Source organism: Bos indicus x Bos taurus, chromosome 4 (assembly GCF_003369695.1).
Source record: "Bos indicus x Bos taurus breed Angus x Brahman F1 hybrid chromosome 4, Bos_hybrid_MaternalHap_v2.0, whole genome shotgun sequence".
NCBI classification, from domain to species: Eukaryota; Metazoa; Chordata; class Mammalia; order Artiodactyla; family Bovidae; genus Bos; species Bos indicus x Bos taurus.
In genome coordinates, this window is record NC_040079.1 from 87,103,418 (window position 1) to 87,128,628 (window position 25,211).

At 35.2% G+C, this 25,211-nt stretch overlaps 1 protein-coding gene across 5 annotated transcripts in view; it reads right to left on the reverse strand.

Annotated features, from left to right (window-relative positions):
• RUNDC3B (RUN domain containing 3B) overlaps nt 1-25,211 on the reverse strand; it is a 167,757-nt gene that overhangs the window by 128,731 nt on the left and 13,815 nt on the right. For all 5 annotated transcript variants that reach the window (XM_027539888.1, XM_027539886.1, XM_027539889.1 and 2 more), the window contains exon 2: nt 14,072-14,187. In XM_027539888.1, the coding sequence (XP_027395689.1) occupies nt 14,072-14,187 (116 nt within the window). The remainder of the gene's footprint in view (nt 1-14,071; nt 14,188-25,211) is intronic.

Here is a 25,211-nt window from a genome sequence, read left to right on the forward strand (position 1 = left end):
CATACAACCTACTGCTGTTGGGTGGAGTGTTTTATAAATGCCAATTAAGTCAGTTGGTTCAGATCTTCTATATTATTGCTGTTATAATATTTTTATATGCTATTTTATTTTTTATTCTTTATATGCTGTAATATTTTATGCTGTTTTATATTATTGCTGTTATGTTATGCTGTTCAGATCTTCTATATTACTAATATTCTGTCTAGCTGACCTACTGGTTATTATAAGAGTGCTGTAGTTAATGGGGCTTCCAGATGGTACAGTTGGTAAAGAATCCACCTGCCAAAGCAGGAGACTCAAGAGATGAAGTTTCAGTCCCTGGGCCAGGAAGATCCACTGGAGTAGGAAATGCAACCCAACCCAGTATTCTTGCCTGGAGAATTCCACGGACAGAGGAGCCTGGTGGGCGACAGTCCGTGGGGTCGCAAAGAGTCAAACACAAATGAACAATTGAGCATCCACACAGGCACACTGTAGTTGATAAGTACAACTGTAGATTTCTCTCTCTTTTTTTTTTTTTGGCCACATTGTGAGGCATGTGAGACCTTACTTTCCTGACTAGGGATCAAACCCATGCCCCCTGCAATGGTAGTATGGAGTCTTAACCACTGTACAAGCAGGGAAGTCCCTACTTGTAGATTTTTCTATCTTTAATTCTCTGGTCAGTCCATCAGCTTTTGCTTTTTGAAGCTATGTTAACTGTACGTATCTTAGGATTTTTTATGTCTTCTGAACAAATAGACTCTCTTTTTATTATGTAAATGTCCACATTCAATCACATCAATTTTCATTGTTCTGGAATTCACATTATCTGATATTAATACAGTCACTCCAACTCTCCTTCAATTAGTTTCTGCATGGAATATCTTATTATATCTTTTACTTTTAAACTATCTGTATTACTATAGTAAAGTTTTTTAAAATTTTATATGTTGAGTTTTTTCCCCAAAGGATCTCTTTTAATTGGTATGTCTAGGTCATTTACATTTAATGCAATTAATAATACAATTGGAGTTAGTTCTACCAGTTGACTGTATTTCTCTTAGCCTTTTTCCCCCCCTGCCTTCTTTTGGGTAATTTGAATATTTTCAGTATTCCATTTTAATTTAGCTATTAGGTTTTTTTCTAGATCTCTTACTATTTTTATAGTCACTGATTAAGGATTACAATGTAAAACCTAACCTTTGAGATATCTGGGACATTAAACACACCAACATTTACATTATAGGGGTCCCTGAAAGAGAAGAGAGAGAGAGGGCCCGAGAAAAATATTTTTAGAGATTATAGCTGAAAAATTGCCTAACATGAGAAAGGAAACACTGCCTCAAATTTGGGAAAGTACAGAGAGTCCCATACAGGATAAAGGCAAGGAGGAACACGCCAAGACACATATTAATCAAACTGAAAAAATTAAATACAGGGAACAAGGGAAAAGCAATACATAATTTACAAGTGGTGGTGGTTTAGTTGCTAAGTCATGTTCAACTCTTGTGACCCTGTGGACTGTAGCCCACCAGGATCCTCTGTCCATGGGATTTAATCAGAAGAGAAGCCAAGAAAAAGAGGAAGAGAAAAAAGATCTCCAAAATCAAATCCAAAATAATTAAGAAAATGGCAATAGGAACATTACTTTAAATGTAAATGGATTAAATGCTCCAACCAAAAGATACAGACTGCCTGAATGGATACAAAAACAGATCCATATTATGCTATCTACAAGAGACCCACTAGAGATCTAGGAACACATCCAGACTGAAAGTGAGGGGACAGAAAAAGGTATTCCATACAAATGGAAATCAAAAGAAAGCAACAATAGCAATATCCTTCTGAAACTCCTCCCAAAAACTGCTGAGGAAAGAACATTCTTAAGCTCATTTTAAGAGGTCATCATCACCCTGATATCAAAACCAGACAAAGATACCACAAAAAAAGAAAATTATAGGCCAATTATCACTAATGAACATAGATGCAAAAACCCTCAACGAAGTACTAGCAAACCAAATCCAACAATACATTAAAAGGATCACACACCATGGTCAAGTGGGATTTATCCTAGGGAAATAAGGATTCTTCAGTATATGAAAATCAATCAATGTGATACACCCCATTAGCAAACTGAAGAATAAAAACCATATGATCATCTCAATAGATGCAGAAAAAACTTTTAGCAAAATTCAACACCCATTTATGTTAAAAAAAAAAAAACACAAAAAACTCTCTAGAGAGTGAGTACAGAGGGAATCTACCTCAACAAACAAAGGTCATATACAACAAACCCACAGCTAACAACATTCTCAATGGTGAAAAAATAAAAGCATTTCCTCAAAGATCAGGAACAAGACAAGGGATGTTTACTCTCACCACATTTATTCAACATAATTTTGGATATCCTAGCCATGGCAATCAAGGAAGAAAATGAAATAAAAGGAATCAAAATTGGGAAAGAAGAAGTAAAACTGTCACTGTCTGTAGATGATATGATAGTATATACACAGAAAACCCTAAAGATACCACCAAACTACTAGAGCTCATCAATGAATTTGGTAAAGTCACAGGGCACAAAATTAGTAAAGAAATCTCTTGCATTCCTATATACTAACAATGAAACAGCAGAAAGAAAAATAAGGAAACAATCCCATTTACTGTCCCATCTGAAAGAATAAAATACCTAGGAATAAACCTATGTAAGGAGGCAAAAGACCTGTAGTCATAAAACTATGAAACACTAATGAAAGAAATCAAAGATGACAAGCAGACAGAAGATATACCATGTCCTTGGATTGGAAGAATGAAAATACTGTCAAAATAATTATGCTACCCAAAGCAATCTAGACATTCAATGCAATTCATATCAAATTACCAGTGGTATTTTTTCATAGAACTAGAACAAAAAAAAGTTTTCAATTTGTATGGAAATACAAAAGACCCTCAATAGCCAAAACAATCTTGAGAAAGAAAAACAGAGCTGGAGGAATCAGGCTCCCTGACTTCAGACTATACTACAAAGTATACTACAAAGTATTTGGTCATCAAAACAGTATGGGACTGGCACAAAAGCAGATAGATAGATTAATGGAACACAACAGAAAGTGGAGAGATAAACCTATGCACCATGGCCAGCTAATAAGACAAACAAGTCAAGAATAAAATCATGGAGAAAAGACAGTCTATAATAAGTGGTGCTGGGAAAACTGGACAGCATGTAAAAGAATAAAACTAGAACATTCTTTAACATCATACATAAAAATAAACTCAAAATGGGTCAAATACCTAAATATAAGATCCAGACACTATAAATCTCTTAGAGGAAAACAGGCAGAACACACTATAACATAAACTGGAACAATATCTTTTTGGATCCACCTCCTAAAGTAATAAAAACAAAAATTAACAAATGGGACCCATTTAAACTTAAAAGTTTTTGCACAAAAAAGAAAGTGTAAACAAAATGAAACCATTTTCACAAAATGGGAGAAAATATTTGCAAACAAAGAGACCAACAATGGATTAATCTCCAAAATACACAAACAGCTCATGCAGCTCAATATAAAAAAATAAACAACTCAACCAAAAAATAGGAGGAAGATCTAAACAGACATTTCTCCAAAGAGGACATATAGATGGCCAAAAGCACAGGAAAAGATCCTCAACATCACTAATTATTAGAGAAATGCAAATCAAAACTACAATGATAACCTCATACCAGTCAGAATGGCCAACAACAAAAAGTATACAAATAATAATGCTGGAGAGGATGTGGAGAAAAAGGAACCCTCCTGCACTGTTGGCAGGAACATAAACTGGTACAACTGGTCAACTGGAGAACACTATGGAGGTTCCTTAAAAGAATGAAATATAGAACTACCATATGATCCAGCAATTGCACTTTTTCCCACAAATCTGGAGAAAACCATACTTCCAAAAGATATATGCACCCCAATGTTCACTGCAGCACTATTTACAATGGCCAAGACATGGAAGCAACCTAATATCCACTGACAGACAAATGGATAAAGCAGATGTGGTACATATACAATGAAATATTACTCGGTCAAAGAATGAAATAATGCTGTTAATAGTTTCAATGAGTAATAACCAAGAACAGACTTCACTGCCAAGGAGAAAATAAACTTTGTATCTACAGGACCAAAAATGTATTTAAAAACCAGGGCTACAGGATGCAAATGGGTGAATTTATGTGTAAAAAAAGGGGAAACTTGGAAAAAGGGAGATCTAAACTTAAAAATATATACATAATATATGATATACTGTATTACCTAAATATGAATTTATTAAATAACAGTGATTATATATTATTATGTGTGATATAATATCCAGATATATATATACACACACACACACCCCTGAGTATTTTTCATTTTTAAGAAGTTTTATTGGCATATAGTTGATTTACAATGTTGTGTTAGTTTCTGTTTGTCCAGCAAAGTTAATCAGTTATACACAGAGCCACACTCTTTTAGATTCTTTTCCCATATAGGTCATTACAGAGTACTGGCACCACTGTTTCTTATTCATCTTTAATTGAAAACCATCTTTTCAACTCTCCAGTCTCATTACTACACATAAGCAACGCTCAAGTTCTATATATATATATATATATATATCCCTTTTTCCCCTACCATGACACACGGCTTGTGGGATCTTAGTTCCCCAACCACAGATCAAACCCAGGACAGTGGCAGTGAAAGCACGATGTCCTAAGCCCTGGACCACCAGTGAATTCTCCAGTCCTATAGATTCTGCTTGCACAGTACCTCTGTGTTTTCATTTCAATTCCCTTTGCCATCCAGTTCAGACTCTCATTACCTTTCAACCAGACTTATCTTAACAAACATTTCTGACTCCCTACCGCTAAGCTCTCCTAACTCTCAAAGTGTCTAGATATTGTTTCCAGATTAATGTTTTGATTCTGATATATTCTTCTGAAACACTTTGAATAACTTCTTACACTATTTTGTCCAACTTTGTAAACTTCAGGTAATTCAAAGTGGTTCAAAAAGTAATCCCAACTTATCTTTCTACCCTTATTTTGCCCTTCTACATACAGAATTTATCTGGGCAAAGCCAAAGAAACTCCTCAGTATTTCCTGGACATAACTCATTTCCTCTCTCCATGCTACCTATGATTTATTCCTTATATTCAAATGCCTGCATCTTGACCTAGACGTCTCAAATGAAATCTCTTTCAGAAGTTTTTTCTTGATCCCTGCCAACAGAGGAAGTCTTGCCATTTTTGACTCTTCTAGAGATCTGAGTATTTTTTAATTACATGACAATAGAAACTATCTAAGAGGAACTAATGAATACTTCCTACTGGTGCCAGACTTGTTTACATCACATCACACACTTTGACCATTAAGTTTAACTGCTCACTCAAATCAACAACAAAGGGTAACGATAACTTTCAAAGAAGAAGAGAAGAGAAAAGTTTGGAACTCTCTCTAGAGACAGCAAAACTTTGTCCTTGGAATGGAAAGCAGGAATTAAGGAAAATCTTCTCTCCTCCGAACACAAAAGTAGAAATACTAGATAAAATATAATAAATACACTTTTAAACATGGCAAACACAGAAAATAAGAGACTCTATAAAAACCCTAAAACTGAATGCATCAACATAGACTCAAAATACAGAAAGCAAAAATAGACATATCTATAAGAATAACTTAATAAATTCATCAGGATAATACTTTAAAACTTGTTATTAATAGATCAAACTGACAAAAATGTGACTAGTATTTGAAAAACATAATCAAGAACTGGAAAATACAAATTCTTCTCAATACAGAACATTTATTGAATCTAATAATACAACATTTATGGAAACTAATCATACACTAAGCCATTAAGCAAATCTTATAAATTTCAAAAATATCTGCCATCCAGACCAAATTCTCTAATCAGAAGTCAAGTAACATAGAAATAAAAGTGAAAATGTAAAAGCTATTTTCAGAAACATTAAAAATAAACTTCCAAATAACACAGATGCTAAAGAAGAAATAATAAAAAGTAAAAATTACCTGAAAATGAATATTAGTGAAAAGAAAACATATCCAAACTTCTAAATGTAGCCCAAGCAGCATTTGGAGAGAAGGTTAAAAATCAACATAGGCAAAAACAAAGTTATTTGTTTTATTAGTCTATTTGAAAGACATAAAATTAACAAATCTCTGGCAATAGTGCTCATGAAAAAAAAGAGAAAAAAACTAATAATCAATATTAGTGGTATAAAAGGGGACATCTGTGTAGAAATAATACCAGGTAGTCACTAACAGAGCTTTTGTTTATTCTTTAAAAGCAATCTGAATTAAATGCAGGTGGTGCTCTGTATCCATGGATTCAACAAACCGTGGATGGGAAAAAAAAAAAATTTAATTCCAGAAATTTCCAAAAAGCAAAATTTGAATTTACCAGGTGCTGACAACTATCTTGATGAAAGTGAAAGTGGAGAGTGAAAAAGTTGGCTTAAAGCTCAACATTCAGAAAACGAAGATCATGGCATCCGGTCCCTTCACTTCATGGGAAATACATGGGGAAACAGTGGAAACAGTGTCAGACTTTATTTTTCTGGGCTCCAAAATCACTGCAGATGGTGACTGCAGCCATGAAATTAAAAGACGCTTACTCCTTGGAAGGGAAGTTATGACCAACCTAGATAGCATATTCAAAAGCAGAGACATTGCTTTGCCGACAAAGGTCCGTCTGTCTAGTCAAGGCTATGGATTTTCCTGTGGTCATGTATGGATGTGAGAGTTGGACTGTGAAGAAGGCTGAGCGCCGAAGGATTTATGCTTTGAACTGTGGTGCTGGAGAAGACTCTTGAGAGTCCCTTGGACTGCAAGGAGATCCAACCAGTCCGTTCTGAAGGAGATCAGCCCTGGGATTTCTTTGGAAGGAATGATGCTAAAGCTGAAACTCCAATACTTTGGCCACCTCATGCGAAGAGCTGACTCATTGGAAAAGACTCTGATGCTGGGAGTGATTGGGGGCAGGAGGAGAAGGGGACGACAGAGGATGAGATGGCAAGATGGCATCACAGACTCGATGGACATGAGTTTGAGTGAACTATGGGAATTGGACAGGGAGGCCTGGCGTGCTGCAATTCATGGGGTCGCAGAGTCGGACACGACTGAGCGATTGAACAGAACTGACAACTATCTGCATAGCATTTACACTGTATTAGGCATCATAAGTAATCTACGGAAGATTCAAACTACACGGGAGGGTGTGTGTAGGTTATATGTAAATACTATGCCATTTTATATGAGGGACTTGGGCATCTGCTGATTTTGGTATCCAGGAGGTCCTCAGAACCAATCCTCCAAGGATATCTAGGAACAACTGTATACCATATCCTTCAGAGGAGGTAGATGGCTGGTAAACGATGAAGACAGGGAGAAGGTTTTTTTGAAAAAAAGAATCTTAGCTTTTAACAATGCCATAAGGATGAACATGTGACTTATCTTTAGATCTCTTCGGTGAGCTTTGACTTTTTTTAAACCATTCAGTTGAATTCATCTATTTTAAGTGCGTCACAATGAAAGGAAAAATGGCAACTAACTAGACGTTAAATAATTAAGAGGATATAGAGGAAACTGACAACTGTAGAAAAGAATATAGAAATCAACAACCTAACTAGAGTGATAAGCATTAAGCAAGTAAATTAGCCATTAAACTGCATTTGTGTATCCACACTGTCTTGTCCCTGCCCCACTCGACCCAGAGTTTCTACTGGCAAATTCTCCCTAATAGATTATTTCAAGATTATGCAAAATTCTTACAAGGATAATAAAAGATAAAACACCTTCATGTATTTAATGAGGTATATATAATCTTGATAACAAAAAAAGTACCAAGTATCAAACAGAAAAATGATAAATTTTGCTCATAAACTCAGAATCAAAGCTTACCACTAGGGCTGCCCTGGTGGCTCAGTGGTAAAGAATCTGCCTGCCAGTGCAGGAGACACAGGTTCGATCCCTGGTGTGCGAAGATTCCACATGCCGCAGAGCAACTAAGCCTGTGTACCACAACTACTGAGCGTGTGCTCCCGAGGCCAGGAGCCACACGTGCCACAACTACTGAAGCCTGCACCCTGGAGCCCACGAGAAGCCACTGCAATGAGAAGCCCACACACCGCAACTAAACAATAGCCCCTGCTTGCCACAACTAGAGAAAAGCCCACACAGCAACTGAGAATCAGCAGAGCCAAAAAGGAAAAAAAGAAAAATCCTAAATCTTACAAAGTATATTAAAATAATACATGAGGTCCAAATTAGATTGTTCCCAAGGATATATGGATGAATAAACATTAGAAAAACTACTGATGCAATTATTCACATTAAAAAATTAAAGACTACTGGTTCCAGAAACATAAAGTAGATGCTCTCCCCTGCTAAATACAACCCTAAACCCTGACATTATGTATAAAACAAAGCAAAGAAGATTCTGAAGGTGGAGAATTTTAAAAAAGGACCGACTAGGGACCTTGGAACTCAAGAAATGACACAGCAGTTAAGTCCCTCTGTAACCTGAAAAACAGACTTGCTTTCTCCTCTCAAATTTTCTCAATTAAATTTGATGGTGGAAAGAAACATTGTAACACTGTCTAATGTGGTTCTAAATATATGTACAAGAAACAGCTAAAATAATTTATAAATAGAGGAGAGTAATGCTCATGAAGAAAGGTAAAGTTTTTAAGTTTCAGATTGGAAAATGATGATACCAACAGACCGTGACAAGTTACGTATATATAATACCTAGAGCAATCACTACTATATATACACACACACACACAAAGAGATACACTCAAAAACACTATCGATTAATAAAGATGGAATTCTAAAAAGTTTTGAAACAATTCACAGGAAATAGGAAAAAGAGAAATCAAAAGCAGAGGAAACAAACAGAAAAGTACAAAATAAAAGGAAACTTTCTTGAGTCTATGTTTACATCTTTTGCCAAATTTCAGAAATTTTCAGTCATTATTTCTTTGAGTACATTTTCAGTCTTGTCCTCTTTCTCTCCTTCAAGGACTCTGATGGCAAGAATTTTAGACCTTTTGTTATGATCCCACAGATCCATGAGGCTTTTTGTTTAAGTATCTTCTTTCTAATTTTAGATTATTTTGAGTCTCTGTCATTTAACTAGGAAGTTTCGATTGCTTTGTCTTCCAGTTCACTGAGTCTTTCCTCTTCCCCCTTCACTTTCCTACTGAGCCTAACCATAGAACTTTCCATTTTGGTTTTGTACTTTTCTGTATCAAAATTTCAACTTGTTTCTTCTTTTTATCTTCTATTTCTTTGCAGTGTTTTTCTATTTTTTCACTTGTTTCAAGAATGTTTGTAATTGCTTCAGTGAAGCATTTTTGTCATGACTGATTTGTGATCTGTATCAGTAATTCTAACACCTTTTATCATCTCAGTGTTGACATCTATTGCCTTTTGTTACACATCTTCCTGGTTCTTGGTATGAAAAGCCATCTTTGAATGAAACCTGGATATGTTCATACTGTGTTATGAGACTATGGATCTTATTTAAACCTTCTGTTTTAACTGGCTTTCTGTGACACTGCTCCAGCAGGGGAAGGTCACGGGGTGGAAGGCACCACACTTCATTACTGACATGTAGAGGGAGAGGTTCAAGCTTCCTGGGGGCCTTCACTGACATTTCAGGGAGGAGTCCTCATTACGCTGGGGTGGAGGTGGGAGTATAGGCTGGCTGACAATGCACTGGGAGCAGCCTCATCACTGCTGGGTGATGGTCCAAAGACATAACTCTCTAATACACCTCATTGCTGCTGGGTAGGGATCAAAATCCATGGCAACCCACTCCAACACTCTTGCCTAGAAAATTCCATGGATGGAGGAGCCTGGTGGGCTACAGTCCATGGGGTCACAAAGAGTCGGACACGACTAAGTGACTTCACAACACAAGGGATCAAAATCCAGGCTCTCTATGAACACAGTATGGGAACAGGTGAGAAGACAAGGCTCACAACCAGTGAGGAGGGAAGAAGTGCCAGCTCTCTGCTTGGTCTTCTCTGATACCACACTGTGGTGCTGCTGAGATACTCTGTTCTCATGAGGATGGAATTCTAAGTTCTCCACTCAGCCTCTTCAGGTCTGGGTTGGGGTAATGCCAGTTTTTCTGTAGTATTTGGCTAAAATGGAGTAGACTGTGTCTAAAAAGTCTCCTATCTTGCCAGGGTGTTCTATTCCTTCTATTCCTGGTCTTTTAGCTAGAGACAGCAGATCTTTGTCAGACTGTGTGTGTATGGGCATCCTCCTGTTGATGCCCGCAGGCTACTGGCTTATCCAGTACTCAGTGTTGGATATAAAGCAAGCAGAGAATCCAAGAGACCTGCCACTATGCCATCCTTAAGGAACCAAAGGCCCTAGCCTTCTTCTCCCTACCTTTCCGAGTCTTGTGTTTTATAGGTCTAGAGTTTAATGGGAGAAGTAGGGGAAAGTATGTCCACTTTATCTTCCTGAAAGTAGAAATCCTCCAAAATTTTATTTTTATAGCCACTTCATCTATCTCTAGAGTGAATGATGAAGGGCACTTTCCTGGTGGGCCCACGGGCTAAGACTCCCAATGCAGGGAAGCCAGGGTCCACCCCTGGTCAAGGAACTAGATATCACATGCTGCAACTCAGAGTTTGCATGCCACAACTAAAATCCCACATGCCACAACTGAAAGATCTCGCAAAAGGCAAATGGCTCCCCTGATGGCTCAGACAGTAAAGAATCCGCCTGCAATGCCAGAGACCTGGGTTCGATCCCTGGGTGGGGAAGATCCCCTAGAGGACGGCATGGCAACCCACTCCAATATTCTTGCCTGGAGAATCCCGCGGACAGAGGAGCCTGGCGGGTCACAAAGAGTCGGACATGACTAAGCAACTAACACTTTCATACTTTCATATGGCAGCTAAGACCTGGTACAGCCAAATAAATAAATATTTTTAAAAAATAAATGAGAATGATTAGGAAAATAATACTTCATTTGTCCCTATCAAACTTGATTTCTAGCAACTGATTTAGAGAATCTAAAACATAAGACAAGCAACAGTTTAGCTTTTAGAAGCTTTGGGATTTTACTTGGCCTTTACTTAAACACAAACAAAAGTGTGATGTGGGAATCAGAAAGTCACTGTAATCTCAAACTCCAGCCAACACAGAAGTTAGCCTATCTGAAGCACTTTACTCAGCTCTGAGTACCAGATTTTAAGGTCCAGTAAACCACTGATAAACCCGAAGAATGAGACTATAGTGGTTCCAGAAGACTGAAAGAACTAGAGATACTTCACCTGAAGAAAGAAAAGGGGAACTAAGGAAAAAGGATTACGTAATAGCGACTTTTAATATGTATTAGGCTCGCAATTTTAAAAAGAGGCAGCAGAGCACGGTCACCTAAGCTGACTTCTTATATTATACATCAGAATTTTCTAACAATCTGAACTGCCCAAAAAATAATGAATAAGGCTGCTGTACTATCCTTTGTTCCCCGATATCAGAAGTATTCAAATGAAGACCGTATGTCCACCAGCTGGAAATATCGCTTGGTGGATTGCTTCAGTAGGAGACAGACTAGTGATTTTTAAGCTATGATTAATGGTGCTGCCTGAAGTGGTACTGTGGAGGTGGGGTGTGACTGCTGCTGAGCTGGAAAAATGCCTGATATTCCCACCCAGCTTCAACAAGACCTTCCACTTACATATCCAGCATCTGCAGTGACTTTTATTAAGGGAGGTAGAAGTGAGCTGGAGAAAAGGATTATGCTTTAGAGCAAAAGTTAAAAAATGACTGAAGTGAAGACATGAACTAAGGCTCCTTTGAACTTTCCATTCTGTGATCAATTCTTAGCTCACAGCTATATTCCAGAAAAGTAAGATCATCATCTCATTACAGCATTACTGCAGACGACATTAATATATGTGATTTTAAAAGTCTTGTTCTTTTGTTTATAATGGGCTGTTAGAATGAATGATGCTCCCTTTGCTACCTGTGTCAGTACAGCCTATAGTGGGCCTGGGGTGAGTTTTTGTTTTTCCTCTGAAAAAAAACTGATAAACTAAATGCCTTTTTATTAAAAAAATTAAAAGTAGCTACAGAAAAGTAAGCCTTGTAAACCCAGGAAATTATACATTTTAAACTTCTTCTATCAAGGAAAGAATAGAAAAAATTAGTTGTTACATTAACTAAATTATAAGTGAACACACTATATTATCAAAATAATTATATAACTTTTGCAAAACTAAAGGCAGTTTGCTACATATTAGAATAGCAAAAAATGGGCAATACTATATGAAACTTTCTAGACACGTGAATCTTTAATAAACTACCTCATCATGAAAGTTACAGATCATTTCATGATTCATATCCATACTAACAACAGAGACCACCATAGTTGATCTACAGGAACTTTTTTAAAAGCATGTTTTAAATTATTAATCTTACCAAGCTTAAAAAATTCACAGATTTCAGCATCATCATTCTTACTGTCATTCTAGTGGAATTCTTATCCATAAAATAACTAGAGATTGTATTCTCAACACAGCAGTCCACTGGCTTCTATAGAAACAACATTTATGGTGAAGAAGTCAGTCTAAAGGTCTACAAGGTGTATTTTGCTGAGAAATGATTCAGAAAATGGCAGAGAGATGTGCCACTTATATAGCAGTGAGTCTACCCCATCACTCAGCATGGCTAGATCAAGATGGTTTGTTTTCTTTGTAGTTTATGTATTTTGTAAACAAATTAAATGCTAAATGGTATACCAAATCAAGGGAATTGAGGTCTTATGATAAAACCTTTGTGGAACATTAAGATACCTCAAACATCACTGCATTTCACATGTTTTAAATACTATTTGTAAATTTACATATAAAGTTTTAAAAATGATAACACAATATAGTAACTATGAAAATATTTCAAAATATTTTCAGACACTTTGCTTTCATAAAAACTTATTTTCTCATAAAGGGTAACATGGAAAATTTAGAAAATATCAAATAGCAAAACTAAGAAAAATAAATAAACCTTTAAATATACAGAACAACGAACTTTAACAGAAAAGCACCAGTGATTTTTACGGATCCCATTTTAAGATGCAAAGGGCTGAATGAATTCAGATTTTGTTACCCCATTTAACATTTAATTAAATTCAACCATTTATCATAAGCCTACAGGACTGCTCAACTGATTTAAACAATTATAGTAAAAATTGATGCTTTCAGCACTAAAAAGCAAAAAACAGAATTAACTTTCAGATTAAATTTGAGATGCTCATAAATTATATCACCAAAACATTACTTATTTGAAATTACTATACCATTAAGATCATAAAGATAATAAAAACTTAAGTGAAACCATCTAATGATCAAATTTCCTTTAGGGAAAGTAGGCAACTGAATTAATGTGATAGAGTTATCATTTATTACTACTAAAATTTATATACTACATACTATTTCTTGATGTTATCAGCTATATTATACAGATGTATATTTTTAATTTAAAAGTATCATATGTCTGAAGGAACACAGTTTTCATTTTTTCTTTTAAATTTTAAGAGATTTATGTTTCTGACATAAATACATTTACCGATGTTTAAGTCCAGCATCTCTTTTACATAGCTCTTTTTTAATCTACTTACTGCTAAAAAATTTCCAGAGATTTTGAAATTTAATAAAGAAAAGATTAAGCTAACAACACCTGGTGCTCCTCTGTAAACTGATGAAAATACCAACTAGTAATCTTTGAAGATGAGTTACCTTTTAATTTAAGCTTTTATTTTAATTACATATAGAAAGTGAATCTGCTTCTTGTATGTGGCAATTAATATTCAACATTTTTAATGCATCCTGGAAATGGGTATAAATTCAAGAATAGATTCTTTACCAGGGACATAGCCAAAAGATTAGGTGTTCTAAAATCAGTTTTTTGTTTCTCAAGATGCTGCAGTCTAAATCACACTAAACCGTATAATTTCTAAAATCTCAAGCTTGTTAATAACAGAACTGTTGGAAGAATAAGTAATACATTAGCACTATTACCTTTCAGTCGGTGACTTAGAATCTGTTCCAAAATGGCTGCAAAGTTGTTAAATTCAGGAGAAGAATCATCAATTGTCTCAAAGCAGGACCGATCAATCAGGGTCTTCACAGAAAACCTATGGGGGGGGGGAAATTATTATTGCTTTTAAGTAAACATAATCCATTCACTGAGTAAGAAAAATGGGAGGAAAGCAATCTAGAGAAATATTACAGAAATGTTTTAAAAGATTATATGCTCTGAAAAACTCCATTTACTCAAATTCACTCTGTACACAGAAAATTTACAGAAATATCAGCCTTTTTGGCTTATATATTTACTTAGAAATAGTCCACTGTCCTCAGAGTCATTAAAATCAGAATAAACAAAATGACCTAAATTATTAAGTCCAGAGCCATAATACAACTTATGAGTTTAAGCATCAAACCAAAACGTTTTTAAGAGTTTTGGAGAAAAAAATCAATTAAGATAGGATTTGAGTATTCATGAAGTGTAGACCCCAAGTTTTTATGAACTACAACAGGAAAACTTATAACTCTGTAAAGTACACTGTATTTTTCCTTCTCTTCAGAATGCCCTTTGTCTCTATTTCTGACTGCCAAATACCAATGCATTTCCCAAGACTCAGCTTAAACACCATCTTCTCAATGAAGAATTATCCTCTACATATTCCTAGCTCAAAGTAGCATCTTGTTTGTATCTCCTTTAAGAGATGATTACAACTTGTCTTACTGCTATTACTTGTGTTGTCTATCTCTATCTTAAAGTGAAAGTGAGTGAATCACTCAGTCGTGTCCGACTTTTTGTGCCCCCATGGACTGTAGCCATGAGCGCGCACACACTCACCCACACACGCGTGCGCGCGGGAGATAAAGGAGTACAAACTGTTCCTTAGTTTTTAGGCTTAGTGGCAATGCTCATTCAACCAGGACAAAAAATACAACACATAAGTATAAAGGAAAATATAAAGATATTTGTTTATATGAGTTAAATAAAGGCAGTCCTCCCTTTGCATATGAAAATAGACTGTGCAAACTGAAATCATGCAGTGTGATCACAATAATCAATAGAATTACAATTATTCTCTTCCCTTCACAAATTTTTATCAAAACATTAAAAACTCTCTGCTGGCTATAATGCACAGGGAAATGGAAGAAACAGTCAAACATTATTTAGTACACTGTAATTTAAAACATGAGCAATATTGAGAATTAAGGGGTCTTCTTTGTAAAAAAAAAAAAAAAACTTATCTAGTACAGTTTGAAAAGTGTTTATTTTCTTCTCATTGTATAACTTAAAATATTCGTATGAAGAAAGTTGAGCGCCGAAGAATTGATGCTTTTGAACTGTGGTGTTGGAGAAGACTCTTGAGAGTCCCTTGGACTGCAAGGAGGTCCAACCAGTCTGTCCTAAAGGAGATCAGTCCTGGGTGTTCATTGGAAGGACTGATGTTGAAGCTGAAACTCCAATACTTTGGCCACCTGATGCGAAGAGCTGACTCACTGGAAAAGACCCTGATGCTGGGAGGGATTGGGGGCAGGAGGAGAAGGGGACGACAGAGGATGAGATGGCTGGGTGGCATCACCGACTTGATGGACATGAGTTTGGGTAAACTCCGGGAGGCCCAGGGACGGCGGGGCCTGGTGGGCTGCTGTCTATGGGGTCACACAGAGTGGGACACGACTGAAATGACTTAGCAGCAGTAGCAGCAGCATAGTACTATTTACAGCAACTGGAGCTCCATGGAGGAGCAACTATGTAAAAGGCACAGACAAAAAATAACTATGAAGTAATTAATGGAAGTTTGTCTCTTGTATCTAATAGACAAGTTAGATAAATACTACGTGTAATGCATGAATACCAAAAGAAATAAAAACAAAGTAAACCAAAATCAAATTAAAGCAGGGACTTGAAATCCACTTTTGTTTCCTCTGCCCTTTTCACTGACAATACACTAGAAAAGTGCTGTCAATCTTCAGCAAACTTTTAACAATAACAAAAAAGTTTAATGTTCTTATTTCATAAGAGAAAGAAATGCTAAGTGTTCCTAAAATGAATAAACAAAAGCCATATAGTCTCCACCTCCATCTTTGACCTGAAAAGAAGGAAACTTCTGAATGTTTCTCTCTAATCTTTAATAGAACAGAATGGAATATCTAACTCTGTAATCACATTCAAGGTAGCAGTAACCTACCTCAATTTCAAAAAAGTATAGCATTTAAAATAGTAAGCACACAGGTAAAATGAACTGAAAATGATATTTAAAGATAACAGAGTGCTTATTTCACCAAAAAGAGCTAGAACTCAATTTCCACCTGTAACAGCCTTGTAAGATTTCAGCCACTACTGTCCTCCAGGAATAACATAAAACTACCTAACAAATGCTCTTTGTAAAAGTGATAGGAAGGAAAAGTCATGGAGAGTAACATATATATTTTTGTAGCATCAAGAGCCCTGTACAGATCAATCAATAGTCAATAAAATATGAATCTATCATGTTGTTTTAGTAGATTATCTCCTACAGAAGACATTATGTGCATGACACAAATCTAAAATGGTGAACCTCGGAGCATCAGATTACTTGTAAGTCAACATGTGACTAAAAACCAAAACAAAAGCAAAGCGTAAATATCCTAAAGCATATCATTAGACACATTTTCTGTTATTTTCAAGCATGAAGATATTTTAAGGCTGAGAAAGCATTTCAAATAATTTCTATTATAACAAGGTTAAAATGAAGAAATTACTGTTTTCCAGCATTGCTTCATCATTTATAGCCTGCTCTCCTCCTGTCAACACAAATCAAAACTTCAGAAGGCAAATTAGTTCTTTAGAGTCCATGCTTTTACTTCTAGCTAGCCAAGTCTTCCCATTCAGCATTTACTTCTCCAGAATTATGCAGCTAGCTCCATTATGCCAGAATAGTGAGAATCTTTTCCTCCATAATCCAGTAACTAAGACATGTTATAAAAACCAAACCTGTAAAAAGAATTTCAGTACATCTAAAAAATATCACACAGATGCTGAGCTATTTCCTGATAATGATGACATTAATATTAGTCATCTATTTCCCAAAGAGTACTGATTTTAAAATAATGAAATGACAATTTGATGAATGTCTAAAAATACCAAATCAAGTCTAAGTAACAGCTTTCACATAAGAATTAAAAAGTAAAAAAATTTACATAAAAGGGTCTTTTAATTAAATCCTGTTTTTTGAAATGTCTGTCTTAAAAGATTCTCTTTCCTACCTTCAATGTTCAAATAAAATTTTGTTAGTTCAGAAATTTTAAAAATGAGTGTGACTAAAACCATCAAATTTAAGAAAGCAGGAACTACCTTTTTCCCTTTGGAAACATATCAAGATGTTTACCAAAACTGCATTTTTAAAAAAATCTTCACTACACCCATTTAAATTAATTCCTTCCACAGTAAACAGGTTTCTAACATAACAGTAACAACAAATAATTAAAGGCAAAAAAATGCGACAACAAAATCAAAAATAAAACAGCTTTTCCAGAAAAAACTAAAAACAGAGTTACTATATGATCCAGCAATCCCACTCCTGAGCATATATCCTCAGAAAACATAATTTGAAAAGATACATGCATCTTAATGTCCATAGAAGCACTATTTAAAATAGCCAAGATACGGAAGCAAGTAAATGTCCCTCAACAGATGAATGGATAAAGAAAATGTGGTACATATATACAATGGAATATTACTCAGCCATAGAAAAGAATGAAATAATGCTATCTGCAGTAATATGGATGGATCTAGAGATTATCATACTCAGTGAAGTAAGCCAGACAGAAAGACAAGTATCATACCATTGATATGTGCAATTTTTAAAAGAATGATACAAATGAACTTATTTGCAAAACAGAAAGAGACTCAGAGACATAGAAAACAAACAAGTTACTAAAGGGGAAAGATGGGGAAGTGATAAATTAAGAGTTTGGGATTAATAGATACATACTACTATATATAAAACAGATCACCAACAGGGACCTACTGTAGAGCACAGGGAACTATACTCAATATTTTGCAATAATCTATAAGGGAAAAGAATCTGAAAAGGAATATCTAATCCATATATCTGGATCACTGTGCTGTATACTTTAACAAGATATTATAAATCAACTATACTCAATAAAAAAAAAAAAGAATCTCATTGCAGGTCCCCGCAAAATGACTTCATGAAATATCTCACTCTTTATTAGAAAAGAAACTATTAAAAGTAGAAATTCATCTTTAATATTTAAAGGCCCTGTATTAGTAATATACAAAGACATATTCACATACACAGAGAAGAATCAAGTAGAAAAGAAATATATTTCCATCTCTTCAAAACAAGCTTACATAATCTTAACTATTTGTCAAACATGCATCAGAAAAATATTAATTTCACAAAATCAGATTTTCTTATCTATATTTTTATATTCCTTTATATGGAATTATACCTGAAGATAAACAAAGTACATTAAAGCATATAGAACCATTACATTTCAAAACCAAAAGGAGTTCAGAATAGCTATAATCATTTATGAGTGATATTTTAAAAAGTCACATAAGTATCTGAATTGTAAGAGAATTCTTTCCACTACTACGACACCAAATTTACAGGATTCCTTATAATATATTATTATTGCAAGTAGCCTTTACCAAGGGGTGAGGTAACTATCCTCTGCCATTGCTGTATCTATAATCAATAATCTACAAGGAGATGGCTGCCAAGAGACATGATACAATCCACCCCAAATGTAAAATAGTGACTATGGATGATAATGAGCACCGCATCCAGGTATCTATTCATTGGAAAGCCTATTTCTTTTATTTTATACCAGAAACCCCTCCCAAATCTATCTGAATCAGCAATTCACCTTATTTTCTTTTAAAGTCTCATGACAGTTAAGAATTCCCAACAGTCATGCGTTTTCCCCCTTCATCTTTCCTAAAATTTAAATCTCCTTTATAAGTAGAAAAAAACTTTCCACATACCCGTTTAGCAGGAGTCTCGGATTATCATCCACAGGCAAAAACCAACCAGTTGCCTGTTTCTATAAAGTTTTACTGAAACACAGAAGAAAAAAGTTCCAACCCTCTTCTCTGGAATATACACCCTGTAACTCAAAAGTCTCTTTTGACAGTTTACCACTTTTTTTTTTCCTTATAAATTTTGCTTAGTGTAAAAAAATGAGAGACAGAGAGAGAGAGGTATATTTTAAAATATTTTCCCCATGTGTACTATGAAAATTGCTTGTAAAACAGAACTGTGAACACCTAAGACTGAGATATCATATTAACATCTTGTATTGCTACATAAGCAGACTGACAACAGCAGATTGCAGCACATGAAAAATAACCTGAAGCACTATCTTTCAACAAAAGGACAAGACAATTTTTTAAACATTTTAAAAATTTATTCTGTTATTGAAGGATAATTGTTTTATAGAATTTTGTTGTTTTCTGTCAAACCTCAACATGAATCAGCCATAGGTATACATACACCCTTCCCTTTAGAAGCTCCCTCTCCATCCCACTCCTCTAGGTTGATAAAGAGCCCCTTTTTGAGCTTCCTGAGCCATACAGCAATTCCCCCTTGGCTATCTATTTTACATATGGTAATATAAGTTTCCATGTTACTCTTTCCATGCCTCTCACCCTCTCCTCCCCTCTCCCCATGTCCATAAGTCTATTCTCTATGTCTGTTTCTCCATGTAGCCCTGTAAATTAATTCAGTACCATTTTTCTAGATTCCATGTATACGCATTAGAATACAATATTTATCTCTTTCTGACTCACTTCACTCTCTATAATAGGTTCTAGGTTCATCCACCTCATCAGAACTGACTCAAATGCACTCCTTTTTATGGCTGTATATGTACAGCCATATGTACATTGTAAATATGTACCACAACTTCTGTATCCATTCATCTGTCAATGGACATTTAGGTGGCTTCCATGTTCTAGCTATTGTAATCAGTGCTGCAATGAATGAGATACATGTGTCTTTTTCAATTTTAGTTTCCTCAGAGTATAGGCCTAGGAGTGGGATTGCTGGGTCATATGGTGGTTTTAATCCTAGTTTTTTAAGGAATCTCCATACCATCTTTCACAGTGGCTGTATCAATTTACATTCCCACCAACAGCGCAACAGTATTCCCTTTTCTCCACACCCTCTCCAGTATTTACGGTTTGTAGACTTTTTGACGATGGCCATTCTGAGCAGCATGAGGTGATATCTCATTGTGGTTTTGATTTGCATTTCTCTAATAATGAGCGATGTTGAGCATCTTTTCATGTGTTTGTTAACCATTTGTATGTCTTCTTTGGAGAAATGTCTGTTTAGGTCTTTTTCCCACTTTTTGATTGGGTTGTTTGTTTTTCTGGTATTGAGTTCTATGAGCTGCTTTTATATTCTGGGCTTTTGTTTTGGGGGAGATTTTTGATCACAGTTTCAATTTCAGTGCTTATAATTGGGTTGTTCATAATTTCTATTTCTTCCTGTTCCGTCTTGGAAGATTGAACTTTTCTAAGAATCTGTCCCTTTCTTCCAGGTTATCCATTTTATTGCCATATGGTTGTTCATAATAGTCTCTTATAATCCTTTGCATTTCTGCATTGTCTATTGTAACCTCTCCTTTATCATTTCTATTTTTGTTGATTTGCTTCTTCTCTTTTTCTTGATGAGTCTGGCTCAAGGTTTGTCAATTTTGTTTATCTTCTCAAAGAACCAGCTTTTAGTTTTATTAATCTTTACTATTGTTTCTTTCATTTCTTTTTCATTTATTTCTGCTCAGATCTTGATGTTTCCTTCTACTGATTTTGAGGGTTTTTGGTTCTCCTTTTTCCAGTTGCTTTAGGTGAAAAGTTAGGTTGTCTATTTGACGTTTTCCTTGTTTCTTGAGGTAGGATTGCATTGCTATACATTTTTCTCTTAGGACTGCTTTTGCTGCATTCCATAGGTTTTGAGTTGTCATGTTTTCATTGTCATTTGTTTCTAGAAATTTTCTGACTTCCCTTTTGATTTCTTCAGAAACCTGTTGGTTATTTAGAAACGTGTTGTTTAATCTCCATGTGTTTGTGTTTTTTAGATTTTTTTCTTGTAATTGATATCTAGTCGCGTAGCACTGTGGTTGAAGATACTTGATATGATTTTAATTTTCTTAAATTTACTAAGGTTTGATTTGTGACCCAAGATGTGGTTGATTCTGGAGAATGTTCCATGTGCACATCAGAAGAAGGGGTATTCTTTTGCATTTGGATCGAATGTCCTGAAGATATCAATGAAATCCATTTCATCTAATGTATCATTTAAGACTTGTGTTTCCTTATTAATTTTGTTTTGATGATCTGTCCATTGGTGTGAGTGGGGTGTCAAAGTCTACTATTATTGTGTTATTGTCAATTTTTCCTTTTATGTTTGTTAGTGTTTGTCTTACGTATTGAGATGCTCCTACGTTGGGTGCATAGATATTTACAATTGTTATGTCTTCCTCTTGGATTGATCCCTTGGTCAATATGTAGTGTCCTTCCTTATCTCTTATATTGTTCTTTAGTTTAAGGTTTATTTTGTTTGATATGAGGATTGTTAAAAAAAAAAAAACAAACTTTCTTTTGAAAGTAAAAAAATACTTTCTTTTGCTTCCCATTTGCATGGAATGTATTTTTCCATCCTCTCACTTTCAGTCTATATGTGTCTTTAGGTCTGAAGTGGGTTTCTTGTAGACAGCGTATATATGGGTCTTGCTTTTCTATCCATTCAGCCAATCTGTTTCTTTTGGTTGGAGCACTTAATTTATTTATATTTAAAGTAATTATTGATATATATGTTCCTATTGCAATTTTCTTAGTTGTTTAGGGTTGATTTTGTAGATCTTTTTTCTTCTGTTGTATTTCTTGACTACATAAGTCCCTTTAACATTTGTTATAAAGCTGGTTTGGTGGTCCTGAATTCTCTTAACTTTTGCTTGTCTGAAAAGCTTTTTATTTCTCCATCAATTTTGAATGAGATCCTTACCAGGTACAGTAATCTTGGTTGTCGGTTTTTCCCTTTCAGTACTTTAAATATATCCTGCCATTCCCTTCTGACCTGCAGAGTTTCTGCTGAAAGATCAGCTGTTAAATGTATGGAGTTTCTTTTGTATGTTACTTGTTGCTTCTCCCTTGCTGCTTTTAATATTCTTTCTTTGTGTTTAGTCTTTGTTAGTTTCATTAGTATGTGTAGGACAAAACAATTTTTTACAACTTGTTTAAAATTAGAAAGTATTCAAACAAAAAAAATTTCCCATCTTAAATTAATTCATTTGATTTCTTATATGAAATAATTTCCAATTAAAATCAGCTTAATAAAGAATACTTTCACTGGACACCTGTATCACATATCACTTTGGAATTCAATTCTTCTTTGTCCAAAAACAAATGAAAATATTCAAGTAATGTATTTTAACATAAGTAAGCTATCAAGGCTTCCCAGGTGGCTCAGTGGTAAAGAATCTGTCTGCCAACACAGGAGATGAGGGTTCGATCCCTGGATTGGGAAGATCCCCTGGACAAGGCAATGGTAACTCACTCCAGTATCCTTGCCTGGGAAATTCTATGGAGAGAGGTGCCTGGAAGACTACAGCCCACAGGGTCACAAAAAGACTGGGACACTATTTTGCAACTGAACAATAACAATGACAAGTTATCTAGTAATCTAGATAGACAGTTCTACTACTGAAGTTATTAGATTTTTTAATTTCAATGCTTATTTTTTTCACAGTTTTTAAAGGTTTTCAGTTCAGTTCGTTCAGTCACTCAGTCATGTCCAACTCTTTGCGACCCCATGAATCACAGCACGCCAGGGCTCCCTGTCCATCACCAACTCCCGGAGTTCACTCAAACTCACGTCCATCGAGTCAGTGATGCCATCCAGCCATCTCATCCTCTGTCGTCCTATTCTCCTCCTGCCCCCAATCCCTCCCAGCATCAGAGTCTTTTCCAATGAGTCAACTCTTCGCATGAGGTGGCCAAAGTACTGGAGTTTCAGCTTTAGCATCATTCCTTCCAAAGAAATCCCAGAGCTGATCTCCTTCAGAATGGACTGGTTGGATCTCCTTGCAGTCCAAGGGCCTCTCAAGAGTCTTCCCCAACACCACAGTTACCTGACATTCCACTGATAATTACTAGAAATTATTTGCTATATTCCTCATGCTGTACAATATATCCCTGTAGCTTTATATCTAGTATAAAATATAGTAAAAAAAAAAAAATTGTTTTTAAGCATGTACCTCTTAATCTCCTACCCTTACACTACCCCTCCCCCAGTCATCCACCCACTGGTAACCACTGGTTTGCTCTCTGTATCTGTGAATCTAAAGCTATTCAATGTTTAAAACCCCTAATTAGAGATTATTCATAATGGTGGCTTTTTTTTTTAAGAAGTGAGAATGGTTCTTTAGTTTACCTTCAGTCTTGTTTTAGAACTATCCACTGCTACTATTATTCACTAGTTGGACATAATTACCTCATTTGACAAACATTCCTACTATGTACTAGATGCTGGGAATAAAATAGATGCTCAATAAACTATGATTTCTGGACTTGAGAAATGCACATTCCAATAGAAGACAAAAAGATAATTAGATTACAGCATAATGAGCACCATATTTATTAAAAAGTATTTTGGGATGAGGGGGGATAATGGTTCTAACATTACTGGAGAAGCAGTAAAAGTTAAATTTGGATTTAATGTAATAAATCAAGGGTCAAAAGGATAGAAATCAAAAATATAAAGAGTTGACCCTTGAACAACACAAGTTTGAACTGTGTTAAGTCCACTTATACATGTACCATTTATTTCCCATTTATGCTACAACAGTATATGTTTACAGTTGGTTGAATCTGTAAACGCAGTCACAGTTTGGAGGGCTGACTGCATACACATGACTGTTAAACGTGGATTTCTGACTTGTGGAAGGTAAGCACCCCTAAGCCTCACACTATTCAAGGGTAAACTGTATAGAAAATGTAAAGGATATATAATCAACAAGTTCATATGGAGAAAACTATAAGGAATAAATTACATAACAAAAAATAATGATACATAAGACAAGAAAAGAGAAAAAGTGAACATAAATAATAAAATGGTAGTCATAAACCCAAATGTAATAACATTAAATATAAATGGGCTAAATGCTCTAAATAAAACACTAGATAAAATGTAAAATTCAATTTTATCCTGCCTACAAAGAGACACTTTTAAGGACCCAAAAATACTTAAAGTTAAGAATAAAAAGTGTATCATATAAACATTAACTAAAAGAAAGCTATTTTAATTATGCTAATAGCAAAAAAAACTAGACTTTAAGGTAGGAACACTATTAGAGATAAAGAAGGACGTTTCATGATAACAGAGGAATGAAATCACTAGGAAGAGACCACAGTTCTCAATCCGTACCCACCTGGTAATCAAACAACAAAATATTTTAGTAAATAAATGACAGAACTAAACAGAGGAACAGACAAATCTACACTCAGACAGATCTGACAGATCTAACACATGTCTCTTAACATCAGGCTAAGCATACAACAAACTAGTAAGGATAGTGAAATTAGGAACACAACGGCATCTATAAAACATGAAATCAACAATGACAGAACACAGTCCTCCCTTGATACCTGCAGGGAATTGCTTCCAGGAACCCTGAAGAAACCAAAATCCACAGATGCTCAAGTTCCTTAGAGTTGGCCCTCCATATTGCTGGATGTGGAATTGGTAAATACAGAGGACTGTTTATATTCTTTTTAAATGCATATGAAAGAGTTACTAAAATTGATTGAATGTTGCATTGTAAAGCCAGCATAGATAAAAATTCAAAACTTTAAAATCTTTTCGAAGAATAAAATACTTAAGAATATATCTACCTAAAGAAACTAAAGACCTATATATAGAAAACTATAAAACACTGGTGAAAGAAATCAAAAAGGACACTAATAGATGGAGAAATATACCATGTTCATGGATCAGAAGAATCAATATAGTGAAAATGAGTATACTTCCCAAAGCAGTCTATAGATTCAATGCAATCCCTATTAAGCTACCAATGGTATTTTTCATAGAGCTAGAACAAATAATTTCACAATTTGTATGGAAAT